The sequence below is a fragment of the Hoplias malabaricus genome, chromosome 1, assembly GCF_029633855.1.
Source record: "Hoplias malabaricus isolate fHopMal1 chromosome 1, fHopMal1.hap1, whole genome shotgun sequence".
Lineage (NCBI taxonomy): Eukaryota > Metazoa > Chordata > Actinopteri > Characiformes > Erythrinidae > Hoplias > Hoplias malabaricus.
In genome coordinates, this window is record NC_089800.1 from 66,986,110 (window position 1) to 67,003,422 (window position 17,313).

Below are 17,313 nucleotides of genomic sequence, written 5' to 3' on the forward strand. Positions count from 1 at the left end.
ATCCATCCATTATCCACTGCTTATCCGGGTCCAGGTTGCGGGGGAAGCATTCCGAGTAAAGAAACCCAGACCTCCCTCTCCCCCGCCAGTCGAGACACGTAGTCTCTCCAGCGTGTTCTTGGTCTGCCCTGGGGCCTCCACCCCATTGGACATGCTCGAAACACCTCACCAGGAAGGCGTCCAGGTGGAATTCGGACCAGATGCCCGAACCACCTCAACTGGCTCCTCTCGACATGGAGGAGCAGTGACTCCACTCCGAGTCTCTCCCGGATGTCCGAGCTCCTAACCCTGCCTCTAAGGGAGAGTCCAGACACCCTGCGGAGAAAACTCATTTCAGCCACTTGTACCCGCGATCTCCTTCTTTCAGTCACTACCCAAAGCTCATGACCATAGGTGAGGGTTGGGATGTAGACTGAACGGTGAATCGAGAGCTTTGCTTTTCTGCTCAGCTCTCTCTTCACCACAACGGACCAGTACAGAGTCCGCATTACTGCTGCACTGCAGCAATCCGCCTGTCAGTCTCCCGCTCCATCGTTCCCTCACTCGTGAACAAGGCATTTGAACTCCTCCACTTGAGGCAGGATCTCACTTCCAACCTGGAGAGAGCACTCCACCCTTTTCCGACTGAGTACCATGAACTCAGATTTGGAGGTGCTGATTCTCATCCCTACCGCTTCACACTCGGCTGCAAACTGGTCCAGCAAGAGCTGGAGGTCCTGGCTTGATGAAGCCAACAAGACCACATCATCAGCATAAGCAGACAAATTTCGACATTGGTAGTGGTGTTGTGGTGCAACTGCAAGGTGACACAGAATCCAATGCAGAAGTATACACACTCACAAAGGCATAGGGCTCCTGCATAGCCTACGGCATAGGCTCTGCGTCAAGTCAACACAGAACTATAAATCGGCCTTTACTGGCCTCATTCTCTGATTGTGTTGAACAGCAACAACCTCTCCCCAATGCTGCAACCGGTTTTAGCTAGCACAGGCATCTGTTAGCTATCTGTGAGAGAGCTGGACAGTTCAGATTCTCCTCCTAACTCCCGAGGACGGTAGCATGGGGAATATGCAATTGGGGGATATGCACTCAAGTGCGAAAGTTTAAAAGGATAATAAAAATAATAATAAACAACAATAAAAATAAAAAAATTGCCAGAAGTGTTTGAATGACTTGGCAGTCTTTGAAAAGGATGCACAGACAACTGTAATATCAGCTGAGTGAAGAAGGTCAACAGCATCAATCACCAATATCTGTGACTGCTGAGGGTCATAAAGCCCAGCTGAGAGACCGTGTGTACACAAGTTAAACCGAGCCAGCCGGCACAAAGTTTGTGACAAAACATCCTAATATAAAGGTAGTCTGATGACAGATTTGTGGACACTGACAAGACATGCCATGACAAGACATGCAAGGCACTCTGGCTTGTAGGCTTCTCAAGGTCTCCGCCTTACCATTACATGACCAGGTGTTGGACACAGTTGAAAATTGCACTCATCTGAGAAGATGACCTTACTCCAGTCCTCTACAGTCCAATCCTTATGGTCTTTTGCAAACTTCAGTCTGGCTCTTCTTTGCTTCTCATTGATGAAGGGCTTTTTCCTAGCTTTACACAACTTCAGCCGTGCCTCCAGAAGCACATCCCAGACTGAGACTTTTTTAAACCATCTTAGCTGTGTTATTCACCCCAGCTGCTGCTTGCCTTTCTTTTTTTTAAGGCTACTAGACGGCATCTTACGGTTGTTAAGTAACATTCAAATGAGGTGGTCGTCATTACGGTCAGTAGAATATCATTTTCGTCCTCTTCCAGTCTGTAGCTTTGTTGTCCCATGTATCTGCTGCTTGACTTATGAACCGCAGTTTTAAAAATTTCAAGATGGAAGCAACCTGACCCTCACTGTATCCCTCTGCCAGTAAAGCTACAATTGAACCTTTCTTTTCAACCCTTTTGGCATTGTCTATAGATGTATTTTGACTAATTTAATTTCTTGGTATTCCAGGCACTGCTTTTCCCATCCAGCTGGGTCTATAACAAGTGAATTGTGATGACAGCAGCAGTGGTTATTATACTGTTGTTTGTTAGAATAGGATTTTGTTCATCAGCATCTCAAAGCAGAATGAGGTGTGTCTGTAAAGGCATTCAACAAACACTTAAATGGAATGGCTGCTGTACATAAGGAGATGTTGATTTTAGAAAAAAAAAACGGAGTGGTCATATATATATATATATATATATATATAAAAAACATATGCGCTCTGCAGCGTGTTTGTCCCGCCTCCTTGGGTGCACATCGCCATAACTCTGACCCTGATTGGTCTACAGATTTGATTGACATGTCGTTGGAAAGCTGAGATTAAGCTGAGATTAAGCCCTTAAGCTGAGACTAAGCTACGCTGTAGTGACATGGGTCCACTGGGATCATATTTTAATTATTTTGTGAAAATATGTAGTATTTTCTCCGAGATTTTTTTTTTCAGCCAGTACTCTTGACACAAACATGAGGATTACTCACGGACAGTTTGACCGAGAAGTTTGACTCAGATTTAGTCTCATCTTGAAGGGGACTATCTAAGGTACTTTGTGTGTGAGCCGTTTGTGAGCTCTTCGGGCTTCGAGAAGCAGCGGTTTTGTCATCGATGAGTTTGGAATATCTTATTTTTTTGGCTTTAATTCCTTAGTCCTACACTTTAGTGTACATCTTCATGATCCTAGAGTCTGACCGTTCGATTGGTGTATGATATGTACACATTACTCAAATACGGCACCGTGAAAAATCTGAAAATCGTCACTAATATTTTTTTCATAACAATTTCCAGTAACAGCAAAAATACTTATTTATCGAGTGAGATTATATATAAAATGATTTAATCAATGAAAATCAGTGACTTTACGCTTTAATTTGGTACATTGACTGTCGACTTTGGACTTGTAGTACTTGAGATATACTGACGGATATAACCATGAGTGATTTTTTTTTTTATAGGCACGGCCGACCAATGAGCGAAATAAGAGGCTAAATAACGATGGGTTTCTAGGTTACAACTATCAACTCAGTCGTTTATGATGCAGATTATTGAGTGCGTGTTACAAACAGCAGCCAGTAACAAATAGTGTTAGCTGAAGAAGAAAAAAAATAATAATAATAATAAAGAAAAAAAATTATTCATACCATTTTCTCTAATGAAACGGCATGCAGCTACATGTTGGAGGCTTGTACTCCTGTATTTATGCTCAATGATGTCTGCCTGTAAGATGGCAAAATGGATGCAAGGGGCGCTCTAACAGCCATTATGACGGAGCTGCCCACAGCATTGCCTGTGTGCATTGTGTAAATTTCGGCCTCTTGCGCTAATATATCGGCAGATGCTGATTTTATAAAAAACGCCAAAAATCGATCAGTGTGGAGGAGCGGAGCTCATGTTCCTGTATTTTTTTGGTCCTGCATATACAATGTCCAACTTCTGACCAATTACAATCACTACAGTCTGTAGAATGATAAGCATAGATACATTTCTGGAAAGGCTTTCAGTGTGGGATTCATGTCGACGCTTAGCCTATGGCATAGGATTGATGCAGAATTATAAATAGGGCTTTATTTATTTATTTATTTCATCTTTCATTTCACCAGGCAAGGCATTAAGAACAACTTCTTATTTACAATGGCAGTCTGGCAAAGGCAAAGCCATTTGATACACACAACAGTTATATACAAGCAACAACAAGAGAAACCAACAAACAGAATAAGAGACAACAACTACTGAGATGAGGATGAGAAATTACAGCATTTATCAGCTAAAAAAAAATAATAAAAAGCAGTAACAGAATTCCTAAAAGCTGACTTCGCAATAAAATTGACCAGTCTTGAAGCGAATTCCAGTCCTTGGTTGCAGCTGACTGAAATGAGGACAGACCAAAAACTATTTGTTTTGGGATTCTCAGCTTGATAAACTGGGCTTGTTAAGAGTGTTATAACTAGATGGCAGAGACTGAACGAATAGTATGATGGGTTGGCAATGATGACCAGTTTACTGAAGAGTAAATGGAACAGTGATGAGTTTTAAAAGGGAGCATTTGTAGTGGAACAGCTTGTGGAAATTCAGCTGTATTAAAAAGGGACAAGTTAAAAATGTCTGCAGTCAGAGCAGCAACTATGTGAGCTGCCAAACATTATATATATATATATATATATATATATATATATATATATATATATATATATATATATATATATATATATATATATATATATATATATAAAAAGGCAAGGGCCCAACTCATCTGGTCCAGCTGTATTTTTTTTTTTTTTTAAATGCCCAACTTCAGTAATTCATCCAAAACCTCACTCACAAACATGCAGCAGATTAAAACTGTATTTAGGGTCCTAATATGTTGAACTAATGGTGGAATATTAGACATAAAAGGAGGTTTTGTAGACTCAAAATTAAACTAAAAATTTTAACCATCCATACCTTGTTGGTGACAATGAGGTCATCTACATTAAGTGCAAGAGGAAGCTGAACCTTTTGAACAGCTTGAGTGGCCTTATTTCTAATTTGTTTAAAATCTAAACCATTAGAAAATTTAAATCTTTAATCTCACAATGAAACCAAGGGCTGATAACAGGTTTTTATCCTAGTTTCCTTAAAAGGAGCCTGATTGTTAACAACAGCAACAAACTCATCATAAAACAAGTTCCACGCATCATTTACAGAAGGAATCAGCCCAAATCTAAACCATATTCCATTAGACAAATCATACAAAAAGCTTGAGGATCAAAGTGTATAAAAATTTGTTTACAGCTGATCTGCGCAGGCTTTTATACAAGCAGTAAAGCAGTGAGCGCTAATATCACTGCAGATCACACCAGACTGATGCTTATGAGGGGAATTTGTAAAGATAATATCAATCACTGTGACCTTCTGAATGTTTCTGGAATCATACATTAGAAAGATATATGATTTGATCGAGGTTTAAAGAATCAAACTGCAGCAAAACATTGCTAGGCAGTTTAAACATACCGCAATATAAATCAACTAAAATAATAAACTCTGACCTAGTAAACAAAGCTAAGGGCAGGATAAGGTCGGTAAAAACAAGCCACATTCAAAGAGAAATTATTTGACAACTTAATATTAACAACTAAGAGGTAAAACTGATTTGGAACAGATTTTGCTAAAACAACTGAACACTGAAGATTTTTCCCTGGCAAAAATACCCACACCTCCACTTTTAGAAAACCTCACCTAAAAAAGGTTATAACCTGGCAATAATATTTTCCGGATAATCAACAGACTTCGTCAGCAAGGTCTCCCTTAAGACCAAATCATCAGGGCTGGAGCTGTGAACCCAAACTTCCAACTGATCCACTTTTGCTAACAGACTTCTTACACAGATATGTAGAAAACCCAGATTTACACAGTTGGAACCTTTACACCTTTCTTAGTGTGTGCACTTCATTAGCTGTTAATGTTTAGAGTATGTACTGTGTCCTTGTTGAACTGCAAGTCATATTTAAGTATAATATTATCATTCGTTTTGTCATAAAACTCTCTCTTCCTAATTCTTTGTGTTCTCTCTTTCCATCTCCCCTTGCCTGCTTTGGTTTTAACTAATTCCTGTCACACTCACTTTGACTCCTGTTGTTCGTCTCCCTTCCCCCCCTTCCCTCTCATTCCTTCTCTCATTCTTGTTCTAAGTTTGACTCATTTCCTGTCCACTGGCTTCACAAGAAATGTCCCATTAGAAAAAGTTTCCCCAGGAGAGGGAAATAAAAAGCCCATTAACAGTGACCATAGTAAAAGATGAATGATAATTCTTTCTAATACTAATCAAGGAACTGAGGGGGAACAAAGAGCATTTGCTGACAAGACAAAAAGGGGGTAAAACCTTTCTATAATCCTCACATAGCAGACTACCACCACTGTTTAAGATGCAAAGCACCTCATGAAACTATCTTGTAACACACTTCCTCACATACTCACTCACATTTAGGAACTGCAGCACAAAAGGCACTGTTCTCTGCACATCTACTCAATAAGGGACTGCTCCACAAGGGGGTGCTATTGTGTGTCATTGTTTGAGGGAACAACAGGTCTTGAATAGGTGAATTTGAAGAGATTAGCTAAATTTGATAATTTGGACATGTTGCTGCAACACAGCCAAGGCCCATCTTACGCCGAGTTAATACTAAACACAGTGGTATGTGGGAATATTATTAGCAAACAAAGACCAAGAACAGCATAACCAGTTTGATGACAGTGAGGACTGTAGCTTGAGGGGGCAAACAATCACTTATGAAAAACAATCATATTTTCAGTGCATTTGCACATTAATTTGGGTATCTGGAGTGCCTAGCAACCCACAAACCTTGAAATAAGGCAATCCAGTTATGTTCTGTGGACTGCTCAAGTCAGAAAGCTTGGAACTCAGTGCAACACTGACATAAGAAAAGTACAACAGCCATCTCAGAAACTCCAAATCCGTGTTTTTTTTTTTTTGTTTGTTTGTTTGTTTGTTTTTGTTAAAGAATGCAAAGACAATGTTTAATGTTCGTGCATTCATTCATGCTGCGGTATTTGATCCTTGTGGTATTTTAACAAATGTATGTCACAGATGTTTCGTTAAGATTTAAGGATTGGTGTGTACTTATGGAAACTCCAAGTGTATATATTAAATCCAAATAGGACCTAACAGATTGACAATGGGACAAGGACTAAAGCTGCAGTTTGAACAAAAATGTAAACTACGCAATATAAATTTACATGGCAAAGCTCATCACAATCACTTCACCAATGTGGAAAAAAAGACTATTTTACCCCACTTGTTTAGCAAAATAAGAGAAATGCTTTGAGAAAAGTGTCAAACATCAAGAAAAGATGCACACTTCCATCAAAGGTAAGTGACAGACAATGGCAGAAAGCAACAAGATAAAAGCCATTCTCTGCTGGCTTTTAAGCTTTTTCTCCAGTGTATTTACTTTGCAAAAAGAAACACTGGAGAGTTTGGTTCATTTTAACTTACAAGCTTTTGTGACCAGGACAAAAGTTCATGTAAAACAGATGTGATGCAAAGCAAGGTAAACTTCAAGAGTTTTTTTTAGCAAACGCAATTGTTAAATAGAACCACTGGAATACATTCAGCCATGTGACAGCTTTAATGTTTCTTTGCAGCTAAGAAAATATCAGTGTACAATTCAAATTATGCAGCTGTTGCTGCCACAATGTTATCATGATCAGTTATTACAATGTGTATTACATTATTATTATTATAATTAGTAACAATTACTGTTCTTGTGGCAAACTGCAATTTCAATTTAATGTTGTAAAATGATTCCAAACAACAATTGCTGTTATTTATTTTGATCATACAGACCTCTTTTGGTAGGATATTGAACCCTTATTGTTAAGAGTGTGGACATCTAAAACAGTAAAGCTTACCACAAGCTCAAACCTTGTTAAGCTTCCAATGAAAAGTCACAGGGAAAAGGAGAGAAAAGGGTTGAGGGGGAGTGTTTGTCCTTCATGAAGACATGTAAGTAAAGGCTCCCTGAAGTTAAGAAAATGCTTCTGCAGGAACCATTTCTGCATTTAAAAAAGGGACTCAGCTTAAATTTTTGTTTTACTTGTACTCGTAATCAGAAACAGACTCCGATACCAACATCAGATACCTTGTGCCTAGTGCACGTTGCTGTGCTAATGAGCAGACAACTCAAAATATCGGCGATCTGGAATTATTTCATAAGCTTGATAAACCTTTATTTCTATTCTCAGTCAACACGACCACGCTATTACGGTAAATGAACGTAGGCAACCACATGGATGTGACAGTGTGCTTGTATGTGTGTGTATATATATATATATATATATATATATATATATATATATATATATATATATATATATATATATATATATATATATATATATATATATATGCGTGTGTGTGTTCACTGTGTTCTGGGGTGTATTTTGTCGTCTGGTACGGCAACCCCGTCAGAACACAAGCACAGAAACATTCCCTCGCTCGCAGGAAGAGAGTTTAGGGCACTGTTGACTGACCTCAAACAAGGTGAGGTTTTCTTCACTCAAAGTGTGTTTTCCTCCTGGGAAATGTTTTCCTGCTTTCGAGAGCACTGCTTGTTGCCCGACGTGTTTATTTTCCCCATGAAACTAAATTATTTTCTCTGCTCAAAAATTTTGAATTGGATCTGACGCTGTAGATCAAGCTTCTGCTCTTAATAAATAAACACTTCCAAGTGCTATATTTTTCCTGCTTTGCACCCAGTGATTCTGGGTAGGCTCCGGACCCAACGTGACCCTGAACTGGATAAGCGGTTACAGACAATGAATGAATGAATGAATATACTGGTATAGACTAATTCCCTTTGTAAATGTAGCCTTTAAGTACAGAATTTCAAATCACCTTCAGCAAGAGACCAGCCTGTTGTTTCTTGTAGGAACACAAAGCAAAAATCTAACTTGCATTATTCAGTTTGGCACTGCTAAGGTTTTGTGTAAATATCTACCAGTCATGCTACTGTACTGCTTTTGTCGTGACCTTTTGCCCTTTCTACCCTGACAGCTGCTGTGCCTGTTTTTAACCCAGTGTTGCAGCTTCCTGTTTGTCACTAGCTCATCCTCTGCTCACTAAAGTCCTATTTCCACTGGCATGGTGCTGATGTTGGTTTTAAAATCCTGAACGATTCTGCACAATTCCACCACAATAAAAATGGCTCTCGGCAGCCATCAGTGGTAGTGTTTGCATGCAAAGATTTCTAACAGTTAGAATGAGTTCAACCAAACTGGCAAAGATCTTCCATTATTCAGATCATCATATTATTCTGAACATACACATTATCTGATGATGCATGTCAGTTATTCTTTTGTACAAGAGATTATTTTACGTTTTTAAGATTATTTACAATAAATGTTATTACCAATCTCATCAGAGACTCACTTAAATTTGCCTCAGTTAAAACACTATTGGACTGCTGAGGCATTATCAGATTGAGAGCATAGCCAGTGCGTCTGCAGCAGATCTTTCTTTAACAAACTTTATGACCAGAGGGTTTGTATCACGTGGTGGAGAATCTGCAGATCAGCAGATGGGCAGCTGAGGAATCAACTTTTCTCAATGGCATACTGTCAGTGTAATGGGGTATGGACACTGTCTTTGTTAATTTTTGTCTTGCACTAGTGGCGTGTGAGTTTATTTTAAATGAACTAAACCACATTTTGGTTAAAGAAAACCTGAATAATAGTAACCTGTGAAACAGGGATGCATAAATACCACTTTTTTTCCCCAACTGAGTACAAGTACAAATGTGTGTATTTTTGTACTTGACAATATGGATATTGATACTTACAATTAAGCAATAAAGAGCATTGTGCACTAGTGTAGTTATTAATTAAAACATTTGTTTAATTAAAATAATTTCTGGAATGGTCTATTTTTTTTATTTAGGTTTTTTTCCACATTACCTCACCAATAATGTGAATTTATCTATGGGATCAATAATGTATCCATCTATCTATAAATTAGTAACATGAGCAACAAGCTCTGAATATGCATTTGCACAGTGTTGTGCATCTTTTTAAGACAGATTCCGTTATACGTCTGGGAATTTCATATTCAGGCTCTAACACATCAAGAAGGCGCAGAAATCCTTGGTTGTCAATGACCAAAAATGGTTGATCAACAAGAACAATATAATGGGTAAGAGACAGAGCTGAGCGATACTGCATGTTCATTCATTCATTATCTGTAACCCTTATCCAGTTCAGGATCACGATGGGTCCAGAGCCTACTCAGAATCATTGGGCACAAGGCAGGAACACACCCTGGAGGGGGCACCAGTCCTTCACAGGGCAACACACACACCTCTATGGACAATAAGTGTTTTTGGACTGTGGGAGGACTTGACTTGACTTGACCCCAGTTTCGTATTTATTAATTCAAAATAAATCTGCAAGCAAAGCCCAAAAACGTATGCAGAGAATCCACCAAGTGTGCCTTCACTAGCAAACAAAATAACATAACCAATGAATAAAACCAAGCCTCAATGCAGACTCATGATAAATCTCAAAGTCTTTACATGTAATTTGACATGAAAAACAATAGTTTATTCACTATAGCCCAGCACAAATACAAAATGTCTAAATCGACGCATTTATTATGGGAAATTCATCCCACACTATGAAAAGGTATTATGGTATGCCAAAGGCTTGGTTGGTACAAATTCCATTTGTTCTTTTCATCACACAGATACTATCACAGGTACTAAAACATTCAACACAAAATGGTCTGATGAATCCAACAATAATTAAACCAAAGGGCCAATGAAAAGGGAGTGAGGGTTGGTGCCCTGCCCAGCGTAGAGCAAGGATAGAGCTCTAGATCAATAAATTGCGAGCATTGAAAAGCAGACTCCAGCCGCTCATCCCTATATTTCAGTAAACAATGTGGTTGCCATGGAAACCTGAATGAAGATGAAGCAAACACTGGGACAAGGGCCGGACTGTCAGGAGCGTGCTCATGAGTGTATGAGTCAGCAGCCACCGGAGCTGCTCTTTGCCCTCGTCTATAAACATATAAACCTGCAGTCTCCACAACAGCAACAGCTATTCAGAATGGGAGGAAAATGTCTCATTGGCTATTTCAGTTTGCTCAAATACAGAAGCCCCTCAAAGCTAAGGCACAGGGGACATTTCAATTCAAAGGAACAAACAAGTGTGGGAAAGAAAGACAATACACAAATACTCTGAATTAGCATGCACCAAATTCGACATACAACATGGCCTGCTATATTTTACATACATCTGTATTACATGACATCTGTATCATAAAGGCATGAAGACTTCTTTGAAAACCTGCATTCTTTCCATATCAATATCAGTATAGCATCAAGTATAGTGAACAAAGTCACATTTAGACAAAAACAAAATTCACTTTAAATCATAATTATGATAATGTTTCAGCACTACAATCTGATCAGAAAAGCTTACAATGATGTTCTTTCATAATAACATCATAAGATCATCATATTATCCCTCCATCTGGAAAACAAAGTACTCATGGTACAGTCTGATCTGTCCATGTGGAGCCACGTTGAGAGTCCTCTGTGGCAAACTGAAGACGAGGCCCTAAGTCCCGCCTTCTCTCCTCACTCCCTGCATTATCAGCTGTTTCCAGGGGCAAGGTTTGTGTGGTTTCTATGGTAACGAGCAGGCCTGCCCTGCGGTCTGGACAGCAGCAATGTCTGAAGCTAAAACTGCAGTGGGAACAAAGACACTCTGGCCCAGTCATTCGTCATGAATAATGAATTATATACAATGCACACATGTGCAGGCCAGGGGAGAAGAGCTGTGATCACAGATAGCGTCCTATTGCATCAGATGTGTAAACAATGAACCGGTATTCTCTGTAGTGTGAAGACAAAGACACAAAGGAAGAGAGAAGCTCAGTTCAACCTGCAAAGGGTGTGCTGCAGATGTTATGCATCCCTTCAGTATAACGTATGCTTCCTCTCTGCTGAAACACCTTTTATATTTAGTTGTGATGTAATGGTCACAATGCAAGTGCTCAGATCTCTTATAAATAGCTCCTAGTTCTCTGCTACTTCCTCCTGAAAGCTCGATGTCAGAGCAATGCAGCTCCATATGCTAATATTTTGCAGACCACTGCAGCAAGCATGGGTTGAGAACTATAGCCAAACTGTACGCACTTAAGTGAGGAATGGCCCTGTTCGCAAAACTCTGAATTTTTCAACCACAACCCTCAGACAGAGGCCTTGGGTTGCAATTGCTTTGCTCCAGTTCAGTATTACTGCTTGATTACATCACCACATCAGGGAACTCATGTCCATGTGTTGTACTTTCTTAATTGAATTCATACTCTTCTCCAGACTACTGCCCTCCCCCCTCTTTCATCTACACTCCCTCCTGTTCTTTCCCTCCCTCTTTGAGTGGCCCCTGCCCTTCCCGCTCCCCCTTTTTTTCCTCAGGCATTTTTCCCGCTCTTCCAAGCCGTGAACCCCTACAAAGCAAAACAAAAGTAGACCACAGGCCCTAAGCAAGTGAGCTTCACTACCAGTTGCTAAGTGAGTGGTCTTAAAAATGACATTTACAGTATTTGCAAGAAGGAAGGCTTTGGGGCAAAAATCTTTTCCAACAGCACACCATCCCCTTTTGAGTGGCTATTGAATACTAATGATTCCAAATCACTGACAGTAAAATTAGTCATCTAGGTCTACAGCAGCTGAGGATAACTCATTCATGGTAACATTGGGCTAGGTCCAGGACTACTAAGCTGATCCAGTACTGTGATCAAAAATGTTCTATGCTCTGAAAGGGGCAGAGGCAGAGAGTCTGTAGAATTGAGTCTAGATTAAATACATATCACAGCCTGAAATAATAGCCCTGTATTATGCACTGAAAGGATTGGCCATGATGACCAACAGCATTAAATTTACCTTCTTGAATAGTGAAAACAACTAATATACATTAATATAACACAAGTGCTCAGCAGTTTGCAAATTCGTTTGTCAAAAAATGTGTTCCCATTTCATTATAACACAAAATCTGTGATTGGTGATAAAGATTACATATTACTAATCTAGTTGGCAGAATATGAACATAGAATATTTACCGCATTTAATGCATCTTTTTCCAGTTCATGAAACTCTTGTTTAAATATTTCGCATCCATCTTGCATTAAGAGTGGTTCAACAAGTCAGAGACTACACTACAATACACACAAAACATGTATACAAAACATACAACAGGAATAAAGCCTAGCTGTGATAAATGACTCATGCACAGGTCCTTTTGAAACCAACATAATCAGGAGGTTAAAGGGTCAAAATGAAAGAGATTGAATTTTACTGTCCTAGCAATAATCAAACCCTTCTATTTGAGAGCCTCAAAAACGAGCGAGGATTTCCTGCCCTGCTCTCTGAACTGACCATATCCCAACCACCGTGCTCATCACACCATTACAAACTACACCAACGCGCCTAAGTGGCAGTGATGGCCGAAATAGAGCTAGCGGAGAAATAAGTAAGATTATGAAATCCTAAGGGGAACATTTCAAGACTGAAAATGAAGCCCTGGCTTTTATCACTGTGTGTGCTCTAGGTCTCAGTAGCACACTGAACTGAAAAACTGCAGTACCCGCCCTTCTGTGTGCATCTGGCATTTACAACCCACATGGCTCACCGAGGACTCTCGATGTTAGCATTCAACTATTCACAGAAATTTAGAAGCAAACTTCTTTAAATGTTTTATTACAGTTTTGGCCTGTTGTGGTAACATCGTCGTTAAAGTAAAGCGGTTTTCTCTGGTCTCTCTGTGGAGGAACCGTTAAACCTAATAACGTTGCTCGCTTCAGCGAGATTAAAAACTGCTCTAATTATGTATTTTACAGGTCTTTATACACGGTTAATCCACAAGAAAAGTTTTGAGAGTATGTCCGAGGATGAGAAGAGCATTTTTTTGTTACCTCTGTACGCCTATGCTAACACAGCGAGCTAAACGCCCTCAGACAATAAACAAACCTACCTTTACGAAAAGCTCGATAACGGGCTCGTTCTCTCCTCGTCCGTTCTGAGGGACCGACAGAGACATGGCAGAAAAATTGGGTTTTGACTGTTGTAAAGCAGATAAATATCCAGAAAAGGGGCCTTGAAGTGAGTCCTCGCCTTCGAAAAGTTTTCCCAACTGCTCCCTTTTTTTGCTCAGAGTCCAGAAACGGACGTTTTTTCCCCTTTGCCCTTTCCCCAAACCTAGTGAGGGGCTTGGCGATTTATTCAGGTTTTGAAGCAAGAAAATGCTTCAAATCAAACTTAAACTTATTTTAGATCAGCGTAAATGGTCATATGATTTTCACAAGCTCAGGTTTGTTAAATAGACATCATTAAAGAGAAACAACGTTAACTAGAGCCCTTTTCGTCTCCTCTTGGCTGGAGAGCCTCACTCAGGATGGCGAGCCGTTGAAAACCAAGCTGAAGGAGGAAAAACAGGCATCGGGAATATTTAAATAAGTGACATCATTCCGCAAAAAGTGTGGGCGGGCTTAAGAGTCGAGTTTTTTCTCCAGACCCGAATTCCGTATAAACCACGCCCCTTATGTGCTGTGATTGGCTACTGGTGTCCCACCCTCTTGTATTTATTTAAGTATAAAGGTTCGTATATCCTAAGATTGGCACATGCAGTAGCCAATCACAATGCAGGAGGGCGATGCTCCTCGGAAAACAAGTTAAAAGAACTTGTTGGGAGAAAAAGTAGGCGTTATCGCTAGTAAAACAAATGCAACCAATCTGCGCGCTAGTGCTATAGACTGTAGCCTGCAGTAAATGGACTGGCTTCGAGTAACTGAAAAGTACTGCTGTAATAATTAATGTCCATCTCCAACAATTGATTAAATTGATAAAAAATAATATCTACTCATTTGCTATGTATGAATGCATATACAAATAATAATAATAGTAAAAGATTTCTTAAAACGAGGCTTAAGGCTTTACTTTTAGTCACACACACTTCTCGTAGATCAAAATATAAAATTAGTGCCACCTCTATCTCCACCCACTCCTCCTACAGCGTAAAAAGCCCCACCTCATATTGTTTGACATGAGAAGTTCTTGATGGTGGTATTCCACAAAGATGGATTTCTCAGTTTAGCCAGATAACTTAAACCCAAAGTCAAGACTGTCCAACAGGAACGGGGGTGAGGGAAATTCCTATTGGACAGTTGTTAAATCTGGGTTCAAGTTAGCTGGCTAAACTGAGAAATTAGAATATCATGAAAAAGTTGATTTATTTCAGTAATTCTATTCAAAAAGTGAAACTTGTATATTATACCCATTCATAACACAGACTGATATATTTCAACTGTTACTTTCTTTTTGATGATTATAACCGACAACTAATGAAAACCCCAAATTCAGTATCTCAGAAAATTAGAATATTGTTAAAAGGTTCAATGTTGAAGACTCCTGGTGCCACACTCTAATCAGATAATTATCTCAAAACACCTGCAAAGGCCTTTAAATGGTCTCTCAGTCTAGTTCTGTAGACTACACAATCATGGGGAAGACTTCTGACTTGACAGTTGTCCAAAAGACAACCATTGACACCTTACACAAGCAGGGCAAGACACAAAAGGTCATTGTAAAGTGGCTGGCTGTTCACAGAGCTCTGTGTCCAAGCACATTAATAGAGAGGCGAAGGGAAGGAAAAGATGTGGTAGAAAAAAGTGTACAAGCAATAGACATAACCACACCCTGGAGAGGATTGTGAATAAAAACCCATTCAAAAATGTTGAGGAGATTCACAAAGACTGGACTGTAGCTGGAATCAGTGCGTCAAGAACCACCACGCACAGACGTGTCCAAGACATGGGTTTCAGCGACGCATTCCTTGTGTGAAGCCACTCTTGAACAAGAGACAATGTCAGAAGAGTATCACTTCCAAAAAGGACTGGACTGCTGCTGAGTGGTCCAAAGTTATGTTCTCTGAAGACAAGTTTTGCATTTTCTTTGGAAATCAAGGTCCCAGAGTCTGGAGGAAGAGGAGAGGCACAGAGTCCACGTTGCTTGAGGTCCAGTGCAAAGGTTCCACAGTCAGTGATGGTTTGGGGTTCCATGTCATCTGCTGGTGTTGGTCCACTGTGTTTTCTGAGGTCCAAAGTCAAAGCAGCCGTCTACCAGGAAGTTTTAGAGCACTTCATGCTTCCTGCTGCTGACCAACTTTATGGAGATTCAGATTTTATATTCCAACAGAACTTGGCACCTGCACACAGTGACAAAGCTACCAGTACCTGGTTTAAGGACCGTGGTGTCCCTGCTCTTAATTGGCAAACTCACCTGACCTTAACCCCATAGATCTAATGGGGTGTTGTGAAGAGGAAGATGCATTACGCTAGGCCCAACAATGTAGAAGAGCTGAAGGCCACTATCAGAGCAACCTGGGCTCTCATAACACCTGAGCAGTGCCACAGACTGATTCACTCCATGCCACGCTGCATTGCTGCAGTAATTCAAGTATTAAGTATTGAGTGCCGTACATGCTCTTACTTTTCAGTTGGCCAGCGTTTCTAAAAATCCTTTTTTTTGTCTTGGTGTTAAGCAATATTCTAATAGTCTGAGATACTGAATTTGGGGTTTTCATTAGTTGTTAATTATCATCATCAAATTAAAAGAAATAAACACTTGAAATATATCAGTCTGTGTGTAATGAATGAGTATAATATACAAGTTTCACTTTTTGAATGGAATTACTGAAATAAATCAACTTTTTCATGATATTCTAATTTTATGACCAGCACCTGTATGTTTGAATCTACCCCTTTGGGGGTCTCTTGGGAGCACTTTTAAAGAACAAAGCCCCTGCCATATTGTCGACTGCTTATTTCACTCAAAATATTTCTAACATATACACACACAATAATATTTGGACATGTTAACAATTTACTATTTTACTAGTTTACTATTTACACTGGAGGTGATTTTAAATTTATCATAACGGAGGCTGCCCAGTAGATACTTTAGATATTTTATTCTTTTTTTATATTTCAAAATTTCCCTTAAATTATTTTGTCTCAAAACAGCACAGGAAATTAATAATGGGAGTATTAAAAAGCCCACATATTGTAAGAAAAATTGTTTGAATTAACACTAAGTTCTTGAAATGTCACAATGTAACATTAGCAAATTACTTAAATGAACAAAAAAATCAATTATATTTAAACCAAATTAACTGTTTTTTGTGGAAGCCATGACAGCTGCATTTTCATAAAATGCTAAGGAACGTACTGATTTTTGGCTGCACATTGTTCACGATTAAACATTAGTAACGTTCGTTGTTCTTAACAGATTTCATTCACCGAATTTGTTAAAATCTGGATATTTTGAATGAATCTGGGCCATGACAACCCACAACTTTTTTTTAATACTACATTTAGTGCAATATTCAGATATGCTTTTTACATAATTACATTTAAGAATTAAACTAAAACAGTAATCTTGTGTAAATGGTAACACGTAATTACTCTTCATACACAACGGGTATGAATAAAAAAAAAAATCCTAATTTAAAAGGGGTGTCTAGAGTGAGGACAAATAGTGTAACTTATTTAAGAATATTTTTAAGCTCCTCCACCTCCATGCTGTTTCCCCACTTCAACTATTAGGCTTTGCTATCTGTGCTGCTAGAGCTACTAGCAAAACAGTCACCAGGGGATCGGGACCGTTTCCTAGGAGACAAGGACAAACACAGACTCAGCTGATCATCTTTTCCGGTGCAGCAGATTGATAACTA

At 39.3% G+C, this 17,313-nt stretch overlaps 1 protein-coding gene across 1 annotated transcript in view; it reads right to left on the minus strand.

Annotated features, from left to right (window-relative positions):
- clic4 (chloride intracellular channel 4) overlaps positions 1 to 13,989 on the minus strand; it is a 34,803-nt gene extending 20,814 nt beyond the window's left edge. Inside the window, exon 1 of the mRNA XM_066671383.1 lies at positions 13,558 to 13,989. Within this exon, the coding sequence (XP_066527480.1) occupies positions 13,558 to 13,623 (66 nt within the window). The 5' untranslated portion in view covers positions 13,624 to 13,989. The remainder of the gene's footprint in view (positions 1 to 13,557) is intronic.
- Positions 13,990 to 17,313: the final 3,324 nt, after the last annotated feature.